General features: G+C 42.9%; 1 protein-coding gene across 1 annotated transcript in view; it reads right to left on the bottom strand.

Annotated features, from left to right (window-relative positions):
* LOC138934241 (roundabout homolog 2) overlaps positions 1-27265 on the bottom strand; it is an 88299-nt gene that overhangs the window by 47036 nt on the left and 13998 nt on the right. The window contains exon 2 of the mRNA XM_070297784.1: positions 17729-18037. Coding sequence (XP_070153885.1) covers positions 17729-18037 — 309 coding nt within the window. The remainder of the gene's footprint in view (positions 1-17728; positions 18038-27265) is intronic.

Genomic DNA, 27265 nt, shown 5'->3' with positions numbered 1-27265 from the left:
TGACGAGATAGTTTCGTCAAAGAGCCACATCGTACACAACTCGACTAAAACGCGGCGCGGATTAAGCTCTCGCGCGGTGGCGTGACGATATAATTCCGAAACTCGCAACGGAATTTGCGCGAGCGCGCCTGTAATTTCGCGAGATCCCGAACGACCACCAGAACGATAGGGAATAGTCGCCCTCTCTCCTTCTCTCCGCGCAACACTGTTACTCTCGCCCGACATATTTGGAATTCAGCTCGATGCTCATATTTTGGAAGCACTTTGGAAAGTGCGCCGGCGGGGACGTCGGTGTGCGAATTTCGGTGATTGACACTGACGCGACAACTGCGAGTGGTCCGGTGCGGCGCGAAAGAGCATCGTCATATAAGCGGATACGAGCTCCAAAACGAGAGCGGACGAACGAGAAGAGGCGAGAGAGAGAGAGAGAGAGAAAGAGGGCGAGCGAGCTTAACGCAGCCAGCGCGACACGTATCGGCGGCGACGATCGTGCCGGGACGGCCGGCCGCCGGGGTCCGGGCTTGATGAAATAAACGAACGCCAGTGAGCGCCGACGGTCGCATCTTAATGAGGCGACTGTCACACAATGAGCCTACCCAATCAATTATACGCGGCGTGTTTCGTGCCGGGTTACAAGCCGCGCTCGCTCGTGTCGTCGATGATACTACGTATGCACACGCCCCTCTCCCTTTCTCGCATCGGTAATATTATTGGCGCGATCGCCGAGCACGGCAATTACGATCACGCGATCACTCCCGGGGCCGCTGCGGATCTCGCGAGCGAGAAAAGTGCTTGCATTGTCGCAATCTCGCGCCAGTTTAACCCTCATCCGTCAACCCATTTCCCGAATGAACGCGAACCTTAATTATTTTCTGGAAAAGTCGCGTTACGTAAAATTATATATAAAAATAGGTGTATTTTAATTTTGATGAGAGATTACGTGGAATTTTACGAGAGCAGACAATTTTAGCGGGTAACCTTAATTGGAATTTGAAATCTCGCTGTTATCGAATTATTATCACGATCAATTTAATTACGAAAGTTTGTAAAAACTTTACGCGTATGGCGCATATAGAATTGAGTTAGAGAATTTTACATATTATTCTTGGACGAATCGAAAATACCATTCTTCACGGGTCATAGATAAATCGTCGCGTCGCATATTCACCTCGATACGACGAGGTTCGCATCGACGATCGATTATCGATCCGCGGTGAACGAGGAGGAAAAACCACCGGCGTCGCGTCGGGTCGCGTCACGCAGGCAACGCCGACAGATTTGAATCATAACGCTAAGTTATTCGCTTGTCAGTGTGCTCCCAAGAGCGTCGCGAATAGAATACGACGCCCACTTGTACAACCCATCTCTACATTCATTCCCATTTTTACTCCCACGCCCCGTCCATTCCCATAGAAGAGAACGAGCGCGCATGTCTCTCATCTCGGACGACCCGCCGTTCGTTCGGCCAACGAAGCGTCGTTTCTCTCTCTCTTTTTCTCTTTATCCTCCTCGTCCTTTCCTCTTCCCTCTCTATCTCGCTGCCGTTATCCGAAGAGAGATTCTCCCGAAGCAAAAAAAGTCCCCGGGCCCCAGGACAAGATAAGACATTCGGGCATGCAACCCGGGCGTCAAACGACCCGATCGAATGTCCCGAGCTGGCGTAAGCTCGTCTCGTCCTCCTCCTCCGCCGCCGCCGCCGCCGCCGCCGCCGCCCGGCTCGCATCTCGAGAAGATGCCCAATAAACTTTTATGTCGCCGTTGCTCCTTCGCGCTAGCAGCGCACAGCCCCGGAATATAGGCGGCGAAAATTTATCGGAGCGCACTGTATAACGCGAACAAGGGCACGGCCCGCTTCGTTTTCCGATAATGGCCGGATGTACACACTGAAGCGCTGTCCCGCGCAGTCGATTACAACGCGCTGACGACGTTATGTATGTTAAATTGCCTCGAAATTCTATTCATTTGTTCGTTTACCGTTGGCCGTCATCGTTGCCGGGATTTTCGGTCGCCCCGCTCTCCGCGGACGCAGCCGAGAGAGCGAAACAATTGTGCGCTATTTCCCGCCAAATTTAGTTCACTAATTTATAACAAACAACATGATGGCGAATACATATTGTTTAATCTACGATGTAAAATGTAAATTGCGTTGAATCGTCGCGCTGCACGATTAAGGAAGAGTCATAATGGCAGAAGGTTGAAACGTGTATATGTACAAGTTCCCATCCCGCATCTCAAAGTCCAGCCAGAGTTATCAGCCCCTCGGGTCCATTTGGACCCAAATCAATTAAATTAAATTGTTCTCGGAAAGCGATCCTACGAAAGCGATCCAATACATCCGTGTTATCTTTGGTACTCTTAAATCAATAAGTGGAATTAAGATCTGCGGACATCAGAAATAACATTGGATAAACGGTCGATCGAATCGACAGAACAATCCAATTTAAGTGACGGCGAGAAGAACGCGCGCGCGCGCGCGCCGAGTGCGCTGTCTTTTTATAAGTTGTCTTTTCTAAGTAAATAAGTTATTACCTACTCTTTAGCGCGAGTGCTTTAACAATGACTAAAATTTGGGAAAAGAACACATACGTATGCATATTTCGAAACGTGTATAAATCCTTCTCCATTCTTTCAAACGAATACACTCTTTAAACAACGCCCACGTAACGCGATACACCCTACCCAAAAATGGTAAACGTTTTTGTCCCATTCATGGCGAGGATCGAATGTTTGTACAGCTCGCAGGCTCGGCTGGATCCGTTACAAAGGGATCGGTTCAATCGGTTCGGGCGATGATGACGACGACGACGATGATGACGATCGAGATACATCCGAAAGAATCTGAGCCTCGCCCCGGAAACGTATTTTCGTACGGACGATCGTTAGCGCGGAGAAATGTGCAAAGTCGTGAAGCGGCAGGGGGCAAAAAAAAAAAAAAAAAAAAAAAACGCCGCGGGCGACGAGATTCGAGTCGGATTTTTTTTTTTTTTTTTTTCGGAACCGAATGTCCGTCGCACGCGGACGGGAGAGGCGCGTTACTCCCGAAACGGCACGTTCGCGGTCGCGCTCTATTTTCAAGGGAGAGACTCAGAAAGGCCAAGGAGCAGGAAGAGGTGATCCGTGCCCGCCATTGTTATCCGACACTGGGAATGCTCGACAGGAATAGAACATGGAAACCGACTCGCTCGCTTCGTCGCGCCCTCCGCCCCCCGCCCCCTTCGTCCCGTTCTCGCCCGCGCGCTTTTGTCGCCCCGTTGCGGTCTCCGCGATTGACACGCCGCATTGTTCGTGCCCGCGAACGGCTATAATTTTATCCTTACTCCCGTGTGATGAGAATGTCGAAGCGCGCGTACATCTCAAGCTTGCTTCATTGCCAGTTTTCGTGGGAACGAAACGTAGCTTCTTCGAGATGTTCTTACAGTCGAGACCTCGCAAATGTTTTATTTTTAATGATATTATTATGATTCCCGCGCTTTACTTGTTCCCCGTTACTTTATACAATAATTCTACATCGATTAATTTTTTTTTTTACGATTCTTCGATCATTGAAAGTTTCAAGAATAAACCTATATAAAAGATAGACCGTAAATAATCCGAGACAATGCAATAACTCGAAAGCGACTGGACCAGACCTTGCTGCCCCCTGTTACTTCGGGACGATCGGGATTAGAAAAGAGGGGGAAATAAACGCTCGGCCTTAAGTATAATCAAAGCGGTCGACGAGTATCATTGTCGAGACGGTAGCTGGTTGGCCAGGCGTATACATTTCGCGTCCTTTCTTCGCCAGCACTCTCTCCGGTTTGTTCCGTCGCGGACGTGTTCCGTCGCAAAAACGTTATTTGAAAACGGCTCTCCCCCTCCGGGAAGGGAGCTGATTGGGGTGCGCTACGGCGAATGAGGGCCACTTGTATTCAAATGTTTCACCGACCCTTTCCCCCTCGTCGGTTCTTACGACCGGGCGAAGCGAAGCGCTCCGTAGCACGGAAGTATGCGTGTCTGCTGCGTGAGTGCGCGCGCGAACATGTGCGTATCGCGCGTGTCGCGTACATGCGAGTGTGCGTATCTACGCGCGTGTACGTGAGCGTTGGCGTACGTACGTTATACGTGTGCGTGTACATGTATATCGCATGCGTGCATGCGAAGGCGTACCAGCCAGATCTTGCGGAGAAAGGCCGCCTGGCGCCGCGTGTTTCAGCGACACCACGCTACGTCCGTATAGAGTCGAGCTGCCCGAATTTTACGATTATGTTCTTACGTGCGTATACATATGTACACACACCCGATACATATATATATATATATATATATATATGTATATATATTTCTATCCCCAGACTGTAATTAAAGCGGGAAATATTTAGCGCGACTACACGACTCTCCGCGCCGCGCGGTCTACGCTTGGGGTATTTCCCCGAGTCGCGAATTCGCCAGGATAATATAGGGTTTAGTGACACGTTATATGTGTACTTCCCAAGCCGGGAGAGCATTATGTCGCGCATACGATTTATTTGGTCGGAATTCTGTCGCCGAGGCAGAAAAGCGCTCTAAATGCCGTCGAAAGTAAAGTCCCGATGTGCCTGTGTCTCGGATAACCCGCGTGGGTTATCTCGGCTATACGTCTATGCGTCTCGATTGTTTCAATAAGCGAGAATATAAAACTTTCGACACAAGTCGCGAGGGGAGCGATTCCTTTTTGGGTCCTTATACACTATATCTGTTAGCGATGACGTTAAAATATCGTGCGCGTCTACGCGTTTTGTGTAATACATTCTCTCTAGTTTTGGAAGAGATTATCTTAAAAGGTGAAAGAAATAACTGCTAGAATTTTCCCGACACCTAGTATATAATGCGTATCTGCCAGACCCGACTGTGCTACCCTTGTCACCGAGAAAGGCACTACACGTCCCATTTAATTGTATCCTCCCCTGGATTACTTGCCAGCGATTACGGGAGATAGAAAGCAATACGCAATTTTCAGAAAGTTCGAAATGCAAATCCTGTTTATACGTACCTATACATTTAGCTTTCTGTATAACTCCAAGTTTTTAATCCGACACGGATATAATGTCGTTGATTTGCGAAGAAAAACTTGTACTAGATTCAAAAGTTATTAATATTTTTAAAAATTACACGGAACTCTTTGTCTCCTCGAAATATAGATGCTCAAGAATAACAGAATAATAATGACTATCGATTTTATGATAATAACGAAGTTGAGTATACAAGTTTCTCTCTTTTTCGCAAAATTATTTCCCGCTAAAAATTTAAAAAATGATAATCTTCGAATTATGACGATCCTCCCTCAAATCAAATCATTACATAAATATTATTTCAATGGCTAAAATTTTAAATTGCAATAGTGTAAAAAATAGCTATGGCAAAAAATCCATCTTCGTGTTACAGAATTATTTTCTAAGAAATTGGCTCTCATCCGTTAAACGGCGTCAATGAAATCGCGGATCAATTAGGAACGCGGCTAATCGAGATAATCCCCGGGAATTTTTAGGGCATTACAACCGTCCCGGTGTCCCTATTCTGGCGAGTCGCTATTCACTCCGAGGAAGCGTTTAACTACTTCTCCGTAATCAAGAGTCATCACGGTTCGCAGAAGGTACCGTCCGTTCATTCAGCCTCTCCCTTGTAAATCGCCCGCTATGAATTTCCAGCAGCCGCGACACGTCTCTATTTAACAATGTTATCGTCGTTTCCGCTATCTGCCGTTCGTCGCAATTATCGTTATTATTATAGCACAACCGAGATGCCGGTGTAACATGTACAGGCTCGGCCGAATAGAAGAGAGGGTGATTCCCTTTACTCGCTCGAAAACTTGTTCGTCGTATCTCACGCCCACCCAACTTTCGTATATATGTATATATATATATATATATACCCTCTTTCTCATTTTCTGGGTAATCTTGTTCATGCTCTCTTCTTCGGAGTCGTGCACGAGCGCGCCCATCGTAATCTTAGTCATGAGCCGCCGACCAATCTGCCGTAAATTCGCCAAAATGTAACGTCAAGCGGCAGATACGCGGACAACCCTCTTACTCGGCGCACTTAACGCATTAACGCCAAGGAAAATTAGTACAGACCCACACGGCGAAGAAGGCGCCCGCGTAGCGGCCATTATTTGCGACTATAACACCTATACTTAAAGCGGACAAATTATAGGGAAAGAATCCCTCGGATGACGTCGGTGTAAATACACGTGGTATCCTCTCCTCGCTAGATCGGCGAGTATCACATCCGTACGATGTTATTGTCAATTACAGATGTGACTGCCGTTTACATGCGTTGAAACGTTCACGTTGGTCGTACCAAACTCGGTACCTTTAATCTTGAAAGTGAATAAAACGATAATGCGATCTAAGAACGGACGATATTTTTCTACGAAAGATCTCGTCTATTTCAAACAGTTATTCATCGAGGCAAAATCGAAAGATATAAATTAAAAGATAGCAATAACAAGAAGGAAAGGGAGGGGGGGGAGAGAGAGAGAGAGGCTAAAAATTCATTGGATTCTTTTTTCAATCGAAAGATTAATGTAATGCTTCTTATCGTTTCATTTATACGGCTATCATTTACAAGACGATTTATCTGGCGTCAGTTCGAGCCACGGTTAAAGGAAGAATTAAATATTCGTGACGCGCTAGAAAGCGCATGCATCAAAAAGCGAGATAAAGCGAGGAGACACGATGTAAACGATTAATCAGATGGAGGATTCCATCGGGTTCCCTCCGATCGCCCACAACGACGACGGCGATTTCTTTCGTAACTCGTCGAAAGGAAATCTACAATATATCACTGATTACCCGTCTCTCGGATAAGCAACGGGACAGAATAGATGCCATTATGTAACTCAAAGAAGATTCAATGTAACACGGGGAAAACGGCGCCACGGACCGTCTCGTCCGAGACGCGGGGCACGCGGGTTGGGCGAGAGCTCGTCGACCCGTATCACCCCGTCCTGCCCCTTCCCTCCCCCTCCGGATCGAATCGGCTGCCCGATTCGAATCGTCTGCCCGATTCGACTCGATCCGGCGCGATGCGGCTTTAGAGTCAGCGAGGAAGAGAGAGAGAGAGAGAAGCTCGGGAAGGAGAGAGATCCGAGGGACTCTGTACATTAAATAAGTCGCAGCAGTTGGACGTAGAGAACGGCGCGGTTACCTCGTTAGAGGTATCCAAACCGCGAAAGTTCCGACTGTATCGCGTTCGCTATACTTGTTTCATTCTGTTGCCCGAAGCCAGGAGGGCATTCGCTTCGGGACAACGGGATGAAATTCTCCCGGCGATGGCTCTCGTGCCAAACTTAATTTACCCCGTGTACAGCCACCATTTTGTTTCGCCGCGCGTGCGAAGGAAACACTCCCGCGAGGGTGTCATCGGGAAAGAAAAGGGACCGCCGTCCTCCCCCTCGATTTCATTCCCCCGAAAAGAAATAAGAAAGGCTCCTTCTTTCCTCCTAGCTCGGTTGGATTGTATCGCGGCTTATTTCGAGCTTCTCTTATTTCGAGAGGGCGAGACCCGCGTTGAGAGACACTGTCGTGATGCACGGAGAAAATTGGCACGGGATAAAGGAGATACCCGTGCATGTGCCAATTTTTTTCTCTCCTCTATATATGCGGAATTCTCTACACCGTACTCTTCCATCTCCGGAGCCAAGGAATTACTCAAGTAGATTGAGGGATTTGTACGTCGTAAAATATGGAATCAATTAATTGTCGCTTCTTGCCCGCGTTGGCTTCCTTGCGGATTAACCAAATAGATTTAAGGATTTCTAAGATTAAAGATACGAGAAATTGAGATTAATAATAATCATCTCCGAGATTTCAGCTTTCATGATAAAGATTTTATAATTTTATCGTTATACCGTTAATAATATAACGATGTTAATATGGCAAACGACGATTTATTCGAATCGTAATTATTTATTCAGTGATCTCGAGCACGAGATTATAATAATTAATGCAGGATTATAGAAAGACACGCTATAATTGCTACAATCAAATTTTCGTAAGGATCGATACACGAGATTATAAAGCTCGCGTCAACGAACCTGAGATACAACTGTAGATTGTAGTAGTTACATTCGTACTTATCAAAAACAATAGTAGCTGCGTGAAATGGCGCGCGGGAACGAGCACGCGGTGGCCAGAGACGACGAGAGACGAGGGAGGTATGGGGGCGAATCCAGAATGCGGATGCCAGAGTGAAAACGAAAGGAAGAGCGAACCGTCGATCGGGGATCGGATTCCGCGATTCCGCGAGTATCGGCGAATCGCGGTCCAGGGAGGAGAAAGTGAGACAGAAGGGGTAGAACGGACGATAAAATTCGCTCTCGCCGACCGAGCCGTTACAGTGGCACGGCTCTCGACAGGCAGGATACATCAGCGAGAGAGCGATGGATTAAAAGCTGCAAGAGATCCCCACCTCTCGTCGGCTTGTCCAGAGTATAGGCAGAGGAAGAAAGAGAGAAAGAGATACAGGCGCCCCGCGCTTCTCCGCGCGTCAAGCTAGCTAATCGATACATGCGCGCGCGCGACGACTAGCGAGAGCGAGCGAGCACAAGGGCTGTGTGCGAGCGCGAAAGAGGATCGGAGCGAGCGGAGGGTGTCTAGGTGTTATTTTATCCCGGTCTTTTCGGACGGCGGAGAAAAAACGAGAGAGCGAGAAAAAGGGACTGGGCGGGAACGAGAGGGGAGGAGGAGAGGCGGAGGCAGGGACCCCGGGAACGAACGTCTGGCGGCGCGTGTGCGCCTAATTGACGAATTCCGCTTGGAAATTTTTGCCGTGCCATACGCGCTTAATAGACGCACTCGCGTGCGCCGTAATAACCGACGATCAAAAGTCCCAATCACGGGGCAATGTGGAACAAGAATAACAACGGTGACGACAACCCAATCCGCGAAATATTTTTTTTCCCTTCTTTCTTTCTCTCTCTTTCCCTCTCTCTGTTTCTCTCAGCGTATATCGCGCGAGATTACATCGCATCGTGCTGGCTTGTCTAGGGCGCCAACGCCGGTATTCGTTCCTTTTCATTATCGCGGTATAAATTCGCTCGCTCGTTCCTTTCTTTTTCTCTCTCTCCCTCCGTCGTTTATGCAAAACATTCGCAGATATATCGTCGTAAAAAAGTTTATTAACCTGTGCGACGGTGTCTACGAGGTAGCTGCGTAAGAACTGGCAACTCTCGCTCTCGCGAAATTTGTACAGTCATCGAGCACGGGTGTTTTGCCAGTCCGCAAAATCTAAGCGAAGCAGATCGCATCTAGTTTTATCAGCTTCGCAAGATTGATTGAAATATAAAGTATGTCGCGTATTTTAAATTGCATGCTCCACTTATTTAAATAATATTAAGCTTATGATATTTACGATAATTAGTTTCCAGTCTGAATAAAGATAATGACCAGAAAATGACGGTTATCAGTATGCGTCAAAATCTATTTCTAAAGGAATTTAAGATTTAATATCTTTCTTGACGCGCATCTTAATAACGGTAATTTTCTGAAATTTAATTTATGTCTATATATCTAGATGCAAAATTTAATATCGTTCAAGTTAAGGTAATATGCAACGTATGAAATTTATATCTTATATATATTTTAAAGCACAATTTTAGTTTATTTTATAAAATAAATAAGAGACGCTGCTTTTTATAGATACCTAAATAACGAAAATCGAAAAGATAATTAAAATACGCGATTTTCGTGTATTGATTGCGATAAAAGTAATTAGATGGGAATCGGTACAAAATCGGCGCGCTTAAAACAATGGCTCACGGTATTAAATAAATCCGTATAATCCGATGTTTCCGAAAGGATTGGACAACTAAATTGTAAGCGGACGGTAGTTCGTAAAACGTGAAATAAAATACGGTAAATAATTACTACCGTCGCGTAGCTCATTGTTAATGTTGTACAATTCGAGTGTCCGTGTCGCGTTAATTCCGGGATGTGCCCGCGAAACTCGCGACGGAACGACATCGCAAACAACGGGGTACCGAAATTTCCGACAGGAACTGGGCGTTATCGTCGCCCTGTTTATACAGTTGTCGGGCAAACATCACGGAATCTTTACCCCAGTCCCGTCGCGCTCGGCGAAAAGTAGTCGAGAAAAGTTACGCGTGTCAGAGAGTAACTAGGGTGTAACTAGGGTGATGCAGTCGAGTGCAATGGACTGTCTCGAGAGCCAAGATCCGTCGATTTGTCGACATCGATCGAAACGTAACGTTCATTAAATAACTTTAGTTTTTCAATCGTTAACAAACTTTAATTGTTGATAAAATTGTATAAAAATAACGCTCTAAGCAAAAATAACTTTTATTCGTCCTTTCAAAAGAGAAGAGAAGGAGAGGAAGGTGGGTGTGTGCGTGCGTGCGTGCGTGCGTGCGTGCGTGCGTGCGTGCGTGCGTGTGTGTGTGTGTGCGTGTGTGTGTGTGTGTGTGTGTGTGTGTGTGTGTGTGTGTGAGAGAGAGAGAGAGAATTACATCTATACGATGAAATATGACGGTGACGGATAATTATCATAAAGTTTTCCGCAGGTGAACGCCAGTCTTGTCGAAGGACTGAAATCGCGTGAGCGACGAGATTATAGATTTCTTCCGTCGAGAATGTCGCGTCAGGAAAATCGCGCCATTGTTCAGCGTGTAGCAATGCCATCAGAGACTGGCATTCATTGCCAAAAATTTTGTCGGATATAAAGGACGTCGGGCGGAGAAAATACGGCGACGCGGAAGGAAGAAATAAGTAGAGACAGAGAGAGATTTATTAAAGCTCACGACATTTTTCACGACAGCGTTTCTTTATAAAACGATCATATGTATCATCGCGTGTACATACACATTTATACGCATTATAATACATAACGATTTTAACAATCGTTCGTTCTTCCGAATAGTTATTTACATTAAAGAAAAGATTAAAAGTAACGATAGATAAAGTGCGTTAGACGAGGCTCGTTCGAACGGTTAATCGCCGCCGTTAAGAATCCTAACGAGAGAATAATTTTCGATTTCGACGCGGGACTTGACAAAGAGCGGCGGCGGTTTGCCTCCCAAAGGAAACTACGCTGCGGCGAGACTTGTCAAACCGGCGAGCGGGCGGCACGTGTTGTAAAGAGCGCAAGGTTATAACCATTTAATAGTCCGGCCAATAATGAGGGGTGCCCGTAGGGTTGTGTGTAGTTCGTAGTAATATGGATCGAGAGAGTCGGAGAAAAAGTGTAGAAAGACGGGAGGCGCGCGCGAGAGCAGAGCTCGCTGAAAGAACCTGGTTTTCGAACGTTGGTTCGGGGGGATCGAGAGGGGTACGCGGAAAGGGGCGATCCCGACGAGGGGGGGAAGAGGGAGCGGACAGATGTATGCACCACGTGGCGCGGTATGTGTCGGAGACGCAGAAAATGGGGTGCCCCCGAACACAGTCCATTCGTTAGATCATACAGTAAGTTCTCTGCGCATTTGTTCCCGCTACACTTTTATCCTCGTTCCCTTCCTTGGTATGCATGTATGCATGCATGCAGCACCGAAACGGATCGGAGGGTAATGCGCGGTAAGTGAAAACCGATAGACTTTTCTTACGTGATGTGTAATTATTCGCGAGAGGATTTTAAAGGAGGCATTCGATTCGTATCGATTGAAACGCAGTTGCATTTCTCGTTGCTATAGTGCGATGTTCTGTAATATAATATATGCAATTACAATATTAATGTTTCAATATTAATGAATAATATTCACGTAGCTTAATATATCCTAGATGGATGAAAATATAAATCTTGATATTAATATATATCACATTTTATATTTCATTAATAAATATCATTATCTCGCGATAATTTTCACAGAAGTAAATAAACAGTGAAAATTGATAGTTTAAATAAAATGAAATACACGCGATTTTTTTTTATTTTTATTTTAAAGAGAGAGAAGGAAAGAAAATATTTTATTATACATCATCTACGAAAATAAAAAATTAAATTTATTCAATAAAGTCTTTAGCCCTGCTCTTTCTCTTTTCATTATTTCCCGCCCTTTCTCCAATTTCTTTTCACATTCCAAATTGATTTTACCGTCTCTGCATCAAATCAATTACCGTCAGACCTATAATTGCCTGTCACCGCTTCTGTCTAGGATTTCTTACAAGGAGAATCCGTGTTCACGACTATAGTCTTTTCGTGACATCAGTTAAACTTTGATTGTAAGTATACTATCGATTTATAATCTAAGTCGCATTCTAATAATGAATCGTGTAAAACATCACATTTTCCATCAAATTAAAACAAGTTATTAAACTATTACGGGAATCCTTCAAACTAAACTTGTACAAAAGTTTCGGAACAAATTATTATTATTATTATTTTTTTTTTTTTATTGAGGTAAGAGGGGGATGAGCTTCAGAGAAAAATGAGAAACTTACTGTCGTCATCGTATCGAACAATCTGCCGTCGTACAAAGACGGGTGAAGGCAAGAGTGTAAAATGAAGGGCAATGCGAAAGGGTGGCGAACAGAAGCTTTAGCGACACATCGTTCATTAATCCCCTCGAGCTTTTTCAATTTTATTGGCAGGACAAACACGCCGCGTCATATCCGACGTTGTCGCACGGCTGCAAAATTATTATCTCAATAGTCCGATGAATAATCAGCCGGCGGCGACGCGCCGCGCCGTTTTTCAACAATCGTTGCCGCCCGGATATGTAATATAAACGAACCCGGAATGACGCTCTACTAAAAACATATCTAATACTCCGTGACAATCCCGATAACGCAGCCGTCGTGAGAGTCGGTAAAGACAGGAGGCACGTTAGCATTAATGAAGATTAAATAGCAGCGACATTATACCTATTACCACCTATTTACTCCAATTTATCTTCATTTTCTCCCGTTATTCTTTGGCGCTCTAAACTCCCCCCCCCCCCCCGTCGTCATCGTCGTCGTCGTTGCTACCGATGCTGTTGGTTTCCCAAGGTGCGACACGTTAATATAAACAATCCGAGAGCAGACCTAATAACGTTTAAGGGGGATAAGTATCCGCGCCTGTCGCGATGCTAATCTGTCAAAATTCAGTCGCATTAATCTCGACGGGGACGGTTGAATTTCGGCCGCCGGATATTCGCACAAACTCCTTCGTACTTTGATATTTTATCTTAAAGAGCGGATGTGTAGATGTCTAACCCTTGAAACATATACTTGAGGGGAATGATCGAATTAAGGTCTTGTGATTCACTTTATTCTTTTCCGGTTTAAATTATTCGGAGAAACACACGAGAGAAGAAGAAAGACTCGAAGATTCTAATTGAAACATTTCTCGTGCATGTATATAGTAAAAACTGTTTTATATACTTTTATTTCCGAAAACATGTCGTAAAGAACTTCGATAATTATGCCGCTGGAACTCGCGATTCGCCAACTTTCGTTCAACTTGGAACGGATTCTCTAGCTGCAACTTTATTTCAGTTTTAGTTTCACCGACGCGAACTTCAACCAAAGCCAATTATAAATTTATAAGCTACGTTAAGGGAACGCGTTTCTTTATATTCTTCCCGCCAGGGAAGAAGACGAATGCGCAGAGCTATCTTTTACGTCGCGATGTATCTTGCGATGCGCTTGATGCATCGCGCGTCGCATCGCGTATGTCGTCTAGGGATAATCTAGCTACTATTCACGAGAGGGATCATCTTCTATCGCTTTAAAAATATATCTGGGTCGTTCGCATACACACATACACACGCTCGTCGTATTTCTCTGGTATACGAAAAAAGATCCGCGCGCAACAGCTTTGTATCGAAAAGCTGTATCAAGGGGCTCTTAATAATCCTTCAGCCAAGAAATAAATCACTGTCGGTACGCAAAAGATAAACATGTTACTTAATTTAAGAGGAAAAGTAAGATTGTACGCGCGCGTAAGCATATTTTAAACGATAAATTGCTCATCGATATGTTGAACTACGCAGACAAACGTACACGTAGAGAGCTTAATTGGAGATCTCAGGATGACAGGCTCATTTATCAAAATGAAGAAATTTTAGATAGCATTTGCGTTATTCGAAATGGAGAAAATGAATGACAAAATAGTTTAATCGGACATTACTAACCGGTATGTCTATGCAAATTTGGAGAAAGTGTGCGATCAGATTACGTCATCACATATGTTATAAAGAAGTGGTAAGGAAGTAGATATAAATACGTTAAAAAATATTGCAGGCAAAAATTCGCACGAATAGATATAAATATTCTAATCTCGAGCCTTAGAAATATATCTTCTTTTTAAACATTCCGAACGGAGGCGAGAAAAAAAAGTTCTCCGGTCCGGAGAAATATGAGTGAAAAGAATTCCACGCCGATGCGGCACCACACGCGCGAGGAAAAAAAAAAGAAAAAGAAAGATGAGCGTAGCGGCGCCCATGGTCGAGGCCTTATGGGCCAGCGAGAGCGAGGTACTTGACTATTGTGCGTAAGCTCCCATTATAATGCCGGTAAGCAGCTATCCATTATTATACGCGATAGCCCGGATCGAGAAGCCGTGTCCGCCTGTCTCCGGGTCGCGTTCCGTATGGAGCGGCTTGTTCGTGCGGCGATCTCCGGGGCCTATTTATATTGCACCAAGGGAAAGAAAGAGAGAGATAGTCGATGCGAGCTGTGCGGCAAAAACAACAAAGGAACGCGAGGAGAGACGGCTACTTGGCGAATCTAGTTACCGAGAAAGGCGAGGCTCGAGCGCTTAAAACAGCGAGATATCCTCTCGTGTCTTTCTTCGCGCGCTTTCGCTTCTTTAAAAAAAAAAAAAAAAAAAAAAAAAAAAAAAAAAAAAAAAAAACCGTTTCCTTGGCTACGATTTCATGTGAGATAAAATTTAATTAGGTACATCGGAGTATTCTTACTTGGTGCAATAATTTGTTATTAATATCCGATATATCTAATTTGAGCGACGAAATAATCAATGTAAAGGAAAGAGAAGGAGATTTAAGAGCTTCACGTAGATTAATGTAATACGGGAAAATGAGAATCATCCAGGCGGATTTAGCTCTCTATGACACTCGCTTTGAATGCGCATAGGGGAAACCTCGCATTATGGCACGCGTATAATTACGGCACAGATGCCTGGACGGAAATTTTATTGCGATGCAATATCAATATTCTGGAGATTCCGGGGCTCCGCGAGATAGAGCTACAGCCCGTTCCGGTTTGCTCCCCGCTAAGCGCTCCCATTACGATTGCATATTTAACGTGCGCTGTCGCATAAATGCACGTTACGGATAGCTGCGCGTATTACAATAAGCAATTAACGAGCGATATCGTGTTCTATAAATTACGAGGCTCGGATGCACCGGCGTAACCGATGCTCGCGTACGCGAAACGTGAAACGCGCGCGTGCATATATGTGTATATAATGTTGGCGCACGTGCGCATGTGTACGTAAGAATACATATACGGCAGTTACATATAAACTCGAAATAACGAGCCTACGGAAAAGGTAATAACGTGGAAGTGGCGGGAGTCCGATTCGCGCTCTGCATTATCGAGATTCTCCATTACCGTTCTTGAATCTTTCGTACCCGCACATTTGCATTTTTCGTTTTTTCGATAGTCGCGTATATATATATATATATATATATATATATATATATAAATCTCTCGATGCTTTTTGCACGGAGAATGCGACCATCACGACCGCGATATCAAAACGCGGAAACGATTCAATCGCGACGAGAACACTAGAGTATTCAATAACGCGTGACGTATTTTATATCGGAATGCCTTAGTGATAAAGTACATATATATTGTATATACAGATGTTTCCCGGTATCTCGGACGATTTCGGAGGCGCGCGCTACATTGACTCCCCGGGCACTAATTCAATTTGTTTGGCATCTTTTCTCGAGAGATCATAATCGGGATTAGCCTGAGCGCGAGAGCGAAAGAAGGGAGAGGAAGGAAAAGGAAAGCCACAATACCCTGCTATTGTCAGGGACAGACGCGCGGATCCCCTGCTCGCTCTATACATGTGTATATATATATATGTATATATACACAACGCGTCGGCGGCGAAGTGCATTCTTCGCCAGTATACCAGGCGTCGTTCGGTGTCGCATCGTCAGGCTCGTAGGTCGTAGAGCCTGCGAGGCGAGAGGCGAGTGAATCGGTCGTTACCAACCAGCCAGCAAGCAGGCAAGCAGGCAAGCAAGCAAGCAAGCAAGCAAGCAAGCAAGCAAGTAGGCAGGCAAGGCAGGCAAGCGGGCGGACGGACGGACGGACGGACGGACGGGCATATACCACGGACGGGGCAGAGGCGAGGGTGCGTTGCCCGGGATATCGATCGCCTCTAAACAAACATGGCTCGTTTTAGTCGAAGGAGTCGACTTCTATCCCGTATAAATCACGGTTATTCCTTCCTGCGCGCGTATATACGGGGTGTCCGTTTTCGTTCGGGTGACCCCACTTTCGCCGCCACTGTCACCACACTCTGTTCGCTTTGGTCGCGAAGGCGAGAGGAGACATCGGTCTCGTTCTCCTCGTGCCCGGAAAGGGGGATGATTCGCGCGGATGCAACAATTTTTGCTGTCAGACATCCCGCCTCGAGGGAGAAATTTATTCGTTTATTCGTTAACACGGCATCCCGAAAATAGATTCAATTTTATTCGCCGCGCGAGAATTATATTTTTCATTTGTGTATCTTATCACATAATTATTTAATGCATCACTTTCTAAATGTAAATAAATTTTCCTTGCTATTAAAAATGGGGCATACTCGATGAAATAAATGTTTTTGTCTTCTTGTTAAGTTTAATGTTGCGTTACATAGTAATTAATCTCCATTATTTAAATGTATTTTATAAAGAGTGGATGAGAAATGTGTATATGAGATTATCGTGGAAAAGAGAGAAACTATGATGAATGGCACTTCGAGATAAGTAAATGCATCGCGTAAAATTATGAGATCATATATATATATTGTATATATACAAAATTTGAAATTTTTACTGTACACACAAAATTACATTTATTGGGAGTCTTTACTCTTTCTTTTTTTTTTTTGCAGATAAATTGCTTCAGCGATTTGTTAACTGAGCCGATTTATCAACTAACAAGCCTTTGTAAATGGTATAAATCGACACTGAAAAATTATACCGGGCGCGTGATCCTCGCGATAAAATATTGTGTACAAAGAGTGTATCGCGATCGAATAATTACAATGTTTCCGTTTCGCGCGTCTGCAGGCGCGTAAAATTTTATCGCGAACGCGCTCGCGGAGTGTAAAAATGTAGTTTCACCGATTTCGTGACGATTCTTTGAAATAACAAAAGACCCGCGATGTATCTTATCGGTCCGATACTTGGTACGAGATTAAGCTAATTGACAGCTGCGCGCGGAAAATAATTACAGACGGTGGACATACGCTTAATCGTATCGCGACAATGGCTAATCCATACTGCGTCGGTTCACGCGACAGAATGACCCTCGGTCGATGCCATTTGATTTGCATACTTTGGTTTAGCTGTCGCTCTTCGCGGAATTGTCAGACACCGCCGTTTGATCCAGATAGATTCGAGAGAGGCGAAAGATTGAGGACGAAGGGGGAAAGTGGTGGAATTCTTTCCGGGCGAAAAGCTCGTTTCACGGGGATTCGTTCCGAGTTTAACGAGTGATCTCACGAGGGGTGTTACGCCCGGCTACCCGGTACATAATCCCGAATATAAGAAAGACGGAGACGAGGAAGATGACAACGGTACGGCTCTTACCTGCGACTGTGAGTGTTGCGTTCCTGCTCGGAACGGATCCCGCCTTATTCCGCGCGACGCACCAATATACACCGCCATCTTGCTCCTTTTTGCCGTGCATCACCCGTAGAAAGAACAGGGATCCCGTAGGTAGCAGGACCCGATGCGACTTGGCGTCGCCCGGCGACGTCTGCACGAGCTCGCCGTCCTTGTACCACTCTATCACCGGTTCGGGTTTACCCTCCGCCTTGCAGTTCAACGTCACCGGCTCATTTTTCGCGACTATTATGTCCGACGGGTGCTCGGTTATCCGTGGACATTTCAGTTGCCCTGAAAAACAAAAAAGGAAGCGGTGACTCTTTAGCGGATCTCTCCTCTCGACGATGCGCGTCGTGTCGTCTCGGCAATCTAATTAGTTCACCCCTTCAACCAGAGATATTTTCGCCGTGGCATTGCGTTCTTTTACGTTGAATTGTTTCGTCTTAAGTAAGAATAATGAAGGCTAATGGCGTATGATTAATGCTTGGTGATATTTTAAGAATAATTTTTCTCTCTCTCATTTCATTAAATCAGACAATTTTGTATTTAAATGATTTTATCAAATTATATATAAATATTAATCGCAAAATACGAGTGCTAAATGAAAGATGCCAAACTATTATTATAACTACAAATAATTAAAAATTGTCGAGTGAGCAATTCATTTTCGCACCTTAATTAGTAATTAACTCACGTCTTAAGCTTATTTCTCGCAAGCATATAAATTGAATTAAGATATTTCGGCAATAGTTAATTCAGGAAATAATTGGATAGCGAGCTAAAATTTCTTATCTTTGACCATTTTTTGACTGTTGTATAATTATAGTATTATTAAAATTAAAGTATTGATGCATCTATAAATATTTAATATTTTGGACATCTATTTGCAGCATTTCTCGTTCTTCAATCAATTAATTAATAAAGAAATATATGTGTAAAGGTTCCAAGTAATGTTAAAACGAAATGGGCAAAAAGGCTAAGGAACCAGCACAGAAAATCAAGTGCGAATTTAGTTTATTACGATATAAAAACTAGCGAAAAAGATAATAAACCCGTTAAAATTGTTTACATATCAATTAATACAATTAACGCTATAAAGTTGTGCGGTAGAAATGCAGAGCATGTCGAAGTCAAGTTTAAAATTAAATTATACATGTCATCTGTAGGCTGTGTACTTCAATGTTCGTAATAAAGAAGTAAATAGGGCAGCATAAGCCTCCGTCAATAAAGACGACCATTTCTTTAACGTATGCCATGGCAGAGAACACGCATATCTGAATAATTACAAAATTATTAGAGACGGAGCCTACAAAGAATAATTAAACAACTCACAAAGAGATGGATTCCTATTCCTCATTGTCACCGGATATCGCTTGTTACATGTCACAAAATTATCCAAAAACGTTAATCACATGCTCAATATGTACGAGTGCGAACGGTAATGATAGATTTAAAGAGCAAACCGAAAACAACTGAATATAATGTCTGCGAAGTGTCTAGAGTATTGTATATAAATATAGGAACCGAAGGTTATAATTTCGGGAGCATGTCTATCGTATTGACATACGCCTCATGCAGGCAATCCGTATCAGTTTGTACATTTAAGCTATTATTTTGTCTTTTTATAAAAACCATTTCAATTAATTAATAATTATCTCTGGTATAACTGTTTTTTTTTTGTTTGCTAAATGATTCGCTAAATATTTTTTTAAAGTAGCTAGCAGTGTATAATAAAAAAAAATATAAACTTTCGTTTTTAATATCAATTTCCTGCTAATGGATATAGGAACGATAAATTCATGATTAAAGCAACTAATTAGCAATAAATTAGCACTTAATTATGCCATACACCCGAATTTAATTTTTCGCGGGGAAAGGAAGACTAGTTAACGAAGGTTACATAAATTTTCTCGTATCTGATATGCATCCTCGCTCTCGAGACCCCGCATGCAACGTATATAAAATTATATTAATCTTGCGAAGAGGAGTTGCCGCCCCTTGCCTCGATATTAATAGATTATACAAAGCCGATGTTTATGTACTCGCGCGAATCGAAAGCTTTTCTTCACCGCGCCATGAATTTTCCTCTTGTTGGAGCGCAGATTATCCTATCTCTCTCGACTCCTCTCAATTTTATATGGAACGGCACTGCGCAAAGGTGCATACCGTGATCTCGTTAATTTTCTAACACCTCGTCGTAAAGCAGCTGAGAAGCGAAAATTAAATTAGGCTTCAATCTGCCTTATTTTTAAGCAACGTCTCATAAAATTTTCCGTATTTAATGCTTGTCGCGCGCACAACATTAACAGAGAAATTATACAGAACGGTAAAGCTTGTGTTTATTATAATAAAAAATATGTTAATGCGAGAGCCGTAATTTGTATCCACAGCGCGATGATATTAAATCCATGTAAACTCGATTCGACATGTTTACGAGTCACCGCAATTAGCGGCAATATAGAATCGTATTACTAGGAATTAATTCAAATAATACAGGACATTGGCGACGCACATATTCGTGAACCACGTATCTAGCATTAATTAATTTTAATTCAATTATTCTCGTTTTTATGCGTGGCTGAAGAGAATGATTTATTGATAAATGTGAAACAACATGTGTTTTCATCAACGCGGTATAAACAAATCATAAACCGATTTGCCGTGACACACTGCGCAACGCTTTCCCGCTCGGCTAACATTATATAGCATCATGTCGTGACATTTTATAAATAACGAACGTTACAAATTATGCATCGCGATAATTCAAGCAGCCCGACAGCTGCGTATAAAAGAAAAAAAAACCTTAATTAAAAATATTATTTTCAATTATATTTGTTACATCGCGTTGACATCGCGTATCGATGACTTCCAAGTTTCATATTTCTCGTCTCTGGAAAAGATTTTAAAATATCCCTCTTGCATACAAAAAAAGCCATCCAAATAATTATTTAAAAAAAAAGAATTTACGGATAAGAGATATGTTAATAAAATTAATATAACGTGCTACGCGTTAAATACGAATAATTCAGTGAATAATCAAGCGCCTCTAAACTACTATACACGCGCGCGATTACATCGCTGCTTTCTGGTAAAAGGCGAGACAATAGCATTTCCGACCGAATTTTTCGCTGTTCGCTCCAACAGCTACGAGAGATCGCTCTCGTCCATGCATTCCGCGATATATTCGACCCGCTTTGACGCACACCCACGCATACCCGCGAAAGTCACCGGTATGCGTGCGTCTGTGACGCGGGTGTCCTATTTAGATAACTGAATTATGGATGAATTATTAGCCGCCGGTGTATACGTAGTGCAGGTATATAATTTGATAATATCGCCGCCTCTGGCGTCCTATCTCCGTGCCACGAGATTTCGGCCCGTCGCGGTGGTATACGTCGCCCGCCGAACGTCCATATGCATTATGCGTGCGCGCTCGCTCGCTCGCTCGCTCGCTCGCATACATGCGTATGTACTATACGCAGCGTTACACACGCGATACACGCGAGAACGTGAACGTCGCGTCGGTGTGAGCGAAGCAGGCGGGTATTAGTCATCGATAGTAGCTCGGATTACCTGTGGTTACACGCATTATTAGATCGACGCATCGTGCTCCTGTCTAGTCCGGGCATACCTCCGCGAAGTGCCTGTTCGCGTACGCGTGCATCCCAATTTAGTCAATAGAAGAGAGGAAGACGCGTCGATCGAACGGCTTTTGTGTGTACAAAGAGAATCGACGTATTCTGATCGTACTTGTATGTAAAAGAGAATCGAGAAAAAAATCTCCTTAAAGTTTCTCTCGGGAAAAATGACAGTATTAAATAATGTAAGAATAATTTATTCTCAGCGATATACATATAATGTATCTTATAATTTATACCTATATAATATCCATTCGAGTAATTTTAGCAATGCAAATTGAAATAAATTGTATGATTTTAAATATTCATCTAATTAAATTAGATTTTTTAATTTGTTTTAATTTAATATTACTAATATAGGTTTCCTTTCTAAATTTTTAATGGGGATAAAAAGAACTCATTTAATTTTATTAACATAGATATTTAAAAAAACTTGTTAAACGATTTTCGAATTAAAATAACTGAATTTGACACGCTCCTTCCCTCTTTTGCGAATTACCGTATTATTATCAAGCCGATGATTTTCACATTTTCTGCAAAAAAAGTGCAGGTGCAATCTTTCGATCCCTAATGCGAGTAAAGGGCGACGGTAACAAAAGAAGGAGAAAAGTGACGAAGCAAATTACACGAGTGTGTACCTACTATTAGCCCGTTATAAAGGCCCGTGGATGCCTTCCTTTTTTATTACAGCAATATAGCCTCACTGGTGTAAGAAATTGAGATCCCACCGAAATCAGAAAGCGTATGAAAGATGATAAAAAAAAAAAAAAAAAAAAAAGGAGCTCGGTAACACAAGGGCGAAACTACAAGAGCTCACTTAGGCCTTGGCGGAAGCAAGAAAAGGCTACACGATTTTTTGTACCTCCATCGAACGATGTCGACATGTATAAATATGTAGAATTTATTTCTTAAAGTAATAGAGGAAAATGTTTATATATATATATATATATATATATATATATATATATATATATATATAGAATTATAAAAGTTGGGCAAAAATTATAATTTTCGTCTGTTAAAATTCTATATTAAAAAAATTCTTTTCTCGATTACTTTAAGAAATAAGTTCAATATATTTCTGCACGCCGACATTATTGCATGTACCTTCTCTCGATTCAGCAGTAAATTCAAGCACATAATATCAATGATTAGATAGCAATTGACCTTTAAATATAAACTGTCGAGATTTAAATTGGCCTTTATCTCAGTAATTCGCGCGATTTTCTCGGCTCCGTTATTCGGTATATGCGCTTCGCAAGTAAAATACAAGGAGATCCGCGCTGTTTGTAACTCATTATCATACCAGTTTCCACTTTTGCTATCACTAGAGCACATTATATATGTGTGTTATACGTGTATGTATGTGGAGAAGGCCAACCAAGCGTTATATTCACTAGTCATTTGCCTCGTTGCCATTGTGTATTCACTTAGCTTTCTCATGCGTTTGTCGCACAAGGTTAACGCAGCGTACTATAATCCCATTCTGTATTTTATTTAAACAGACGCGAGAGAGTAAATTATTCATGTAAAACGTGAAAGAATTCGAAATCTTTCTTTTCTCGAAACGCTCGGTGAAGAAAATTAAACATTAAATATCAAACAATTCGTCGCATAATTTTTAAAAGTTGCGTTATTCCGAAGAATTGAAAATATATTATTCGTCTATTAATAATTATTCTTCAAATATCGGCAGTTAATTTGCACTCACCCTCGGATCTTTTATTTAATTATGTCTCGTTTCTCCAAGGCGTGCTCCAGGACTTACAAACGCACCGCGTTTCGCATACCAATGTTTCGACGGGATCTCCAATTTAACGTAACTTTCCTAAGTCCATAAAATTTAAACGGGGATCCGAATGTGCTCGGGATGTCGAATGCTGTTCTTAACATTGGTTAGACATCCGGTGCTTACAACGCTCGCTGCGCAACGCTTAATCCTTTGTTTGAATTATTCAAAGATGCGTGTTGTACTGGTAACATGGGCACCGGGCACTTTGAGAAAAGAAAACGGATACCCGCTTTATATGCAAACGAAACTAAATACGTTCACGTAATACCATCCGCGGGAGAGTATCCCGATACGAAACAGCGCGACGCGTATCACGCGCCGAGGAGAACAATCGCGTAATCGGGAAATAATTTGCGCGTATCAATGTTCTCGGATTTTTTTTTTTTTTTCAGGACTCCTTCGATTCGGGGGATCACGAAATTGCGCGATATTCCGACGCGCAACACCGCCCTTCCACCATAATCGGATTTCTGTCGTTGCGAATGCTCGTATAGAATCGCTCGATATCTATAAATCAACCTATAGTGCGCTAGGTTATGCCAACGGCGCAGATTTATATTGGTCACGTATGCGTATGCGCCGCATTTACCGATAAATTTGTGCGCGGTACTTCTCGAATCGTTAAAATAGATAGAATTTATTTTCTCGCCGAAAAATATCGACTTGCAATTCGCCAAAGAGCGAGTCGTTAAAATTTCACCCGATGTTATCGAGGTGCTACTTTTGATCGAGAGAATTAAAATTTCTCTCTCTCTCTCTCTCTCTCTTTTTTCAAACAATTGCTGTGACGGTCGCTTATGAGCTATATTTAAACATTAGAAGGATTAAGATTAAAAGTTGTAGCGATTAAATTTGTCTCGATCCGCGTGACTGCCTCAGTAATTTATGTATCAATGACCGAGTTGGACGTTAACCGATTATGCGTTCGGCGCAGGGTCATTGTATCTACATATATGCACATACAAATATACACACTGTAGATATCTTAATAGGTTTGCGAAGAAAACGTTGAGAGAAATCAAAGTGGTTTAAGTAATGGAACAATTTTTATGAAAGTTAAGAAAAATTTTCAACTATAGATGCCTATGTATAAAAATTAATAAATATTTAACGAAACTTTTACACTAATGTTTATTCTTTATTAGAAAGAAATTATTTCGCCAATTATCAAAATTACCCAAGTAATTAATCAACGTAAGCATTCCGTAGATATTGGATCATTGAGTTAAAAAAATGATAACTTTTTTTTTGTAACTACTCGTCGAATAGTGGAAGATAAAATCGTTCGATTAACAAACAAAATAAAATTGTTCAAAGTTCGATAAATCGAACAGGTATATATTAGATTTTATATGGCTATTGAACGCTGTGAAAGTTAAAAGGGCTCGACATTCGCACGACGAATTAAACACGGGTCTGCAAAACAACAACGCGTTGGCGATTTGGAAAACTCATACGTGGATGTACGCGCGCTTGTTCATTTCCTCCTCCATTTCCGATGGTGCCATTTAAATCGCAACTGCCCTAACTAACTGGAAATCGAAGTCCCGCGCAGCCCGTCCTCAAGGGATATGTGACAGAATGTATGTATATATATGTGACGAGAGAGAGAGAGAGAGAGAGAGAGAGAGAGAGAGAGAGAGAGAGAGAGAGAGAGAGAGAGAGAGAGAGAGAGAGAGAGAGAGTATCGAGACCTATTTGCCACGGAGTTTGATTCGCCCCGAACAAGCGCGCGTCGAGAGAAGAAGAGAGTTCTGTCTCTCATTTTCTCTCTTGGCATTAATATATATGAGAAATTGCCCGAGAGAGCCGACGAAAATCGATCGGCGCTATTAAACCTAACAAAGAACCGCTTGACGTTCTCGTGCGCTCGGCCAATTGCATAAGCGCGGAATAATGCAGTTTTACACAATGGAAACACGGAATGAAATTTGCAATTATAAACGGATCCATCGTTTATACCCTCATTTCGCGTCGTCGTATCGTTACCATCCATCATTTACATTCGCGTATATGAGATATCAACCGTAATGCGCGTAGACGCGAATGAAACGCATCGCGTTCATGCCGAGAAAAAAGCATTTGGCTTTGATTTTATTAAAACGCACGGAATTCGCAAAACCAACAATTCTCATCAATTCCGAGTTGAAACGAAATATTCACGCCCTGGGGATAGAATGTATAGTGGCGAGGGGAGGGAGGATCGAACAAAGCCCCTTCGCGATTTTGATTAATTTTTCGGTATTTTAATAGAATATAGCTTTCATTTCTTTCTCGAACATCCAAAATTATCTCGCGATACAAATGAAATATCAAATGCAAATATTGACTTGGTGATTCGTATAATAATTTCGTGGAGATAAATCAAATTCAGAGATATACAATTTATCAGCTTTCCAAAGCAGTTGTGCTGAAAATTTGCCGATTGTATTATTAATCGGGATATCAAAGGCCGCCACCTCCTCGTCGTTGTCTCCTTCTTCCGGCGATGCAAAATCACATCGCGAAAAATAGAATTTAAAAATATCGATTCTTCGCCGATACTATTTTTTAATACCGACGCTCGCCCCACCGTGAAAAACTTTATTCTCACACCCCTGTGCCCGCGGCGGCAGCGTAATTACATTACACCTACGTCGCAACAGATGTCATCTCGCAGTTGATCTATTAAATAACGTGATTTATGGGACGGTGTGCGTTCTCTCGATATCTCGGCGCTTTTTCACGCCCAAGCTCGACTCGATTCGAATGAAGCAGGGTCGACGGAGTCGACTCGACTCGCCGGCCCTTTTCCTCGCGTATCTCGTCGGCCCTATCGCCGTTCTCGAGCAAGCGAGTTGCGCGCACACGCCGTTCCTCGCCAGGGGCTCCGCGATTTTCTTTTGTTCGCCGCGCGTCGTGCAGAGAGACGGGAAACAATGGTGGATATTCGCGGCGAAATTAAAACCGCCTACGGACTTTTCATATTCCGCCGACGAGCGACGACGAGCCGAGTCTTCGCTCGTGGCTCACTTGCGCTAAATCGCCCCCAAGCCGTTTCCTCGTTTCATTTCAGTTTCTCGCGTATATCAAATGAGAGCTATATATGTATGTACGAGCTTCGCGTATATAGGGTATCCATCCCTTGCGTGTTTCTTTCTACGGATACTTTGTCGATTTTCACTCAACAACAATGTCGCGGCTCCTCGAGATGATCCGGAAATTTAAAAACACTTTTATCAATCGTATTTAAGAAGCACGACATTATATCGCGATAAATTGTGTATAATATATTTTCATAGTAAGAGATTCTACCTATATCGAGATCAAGTATGAATATTCGAAGAGTTTGAAATTCGCGAGCTCTATTACGAGACATTTTATTTCGTCCGCGAAAATAAGCGGAGATATATATATATATCGTAACTAACGCCTGGCGCGGATAATAGATATTCATTTCTGAACAAATTAGCGGAAGATTGAATCGTGTAAAATATTCATAAAATAGGGAGGAGGCTAGATATTTATTATTCGCGTTGCCGTAGTTATTTATGACGACAGCGCCGAATTTTAATTTCCCCAGCAATATTATGCTCGTTTCCTCACAAGCAAGAAAAAGATATGTCAGATTTCGTTAATAAAGCAGGATTTATTGTATTTAGTTGATTTGTAGCCGGAAGGCAGCGCGATTCAATGGAGGGTTGATTCGTCCGGTACAATAGAGCTCTTCAGGTTTACCCCGTCGGGATAAAAACCGAATTCATCTCCCGTGGCGAGCGTACGGCGCCGGGCGCCGGGCGCCGCGCGCTGCGCGCCGCGCGGTGCCGGGAAATATCCATCCGACAGGAAGGAATTGCGTATGCGACTCCCGACAGCCGGAGACGTAATATTCTCATTGTCGGTACATAACAGGCGCCGGGCACTTCCGCGCGTTTTACGCTGACGAGGGACGGCAATCGATAAGTATTTAAAGCGGATAGGCCGCCGCTCGCGAATGAAACGCCGAAATATACGGTATATACACCGGGCGATATAAAATATAACCGTCGTAAGATTCCGTCGCAGATCGCGTACCTTAAGTATCGTACACTTTACGTATCTAACGGTATC

Source organism: Polyergus mexicanus, unplaced genomic scaffold (genome assembly GCF_030449975.1).
Source record: "Polyergus mexicanus isolate NDT 795.1 unplaced genomic scaffold, iyPolMexi1.0 SCAF_6, whole genome shotgun sequence".
Classification (NCBI taxonomy): Eukaryota; Metazoa; Arthropoda; class Insecta; order Hymenoptera; family Formicidae; genus Polyergus; species Polyergus mexicanus.
Note: the sequence above shows the minus strand (reverse complement) of the source record. Positions and strands in the feature narration are given on the sequence as shown.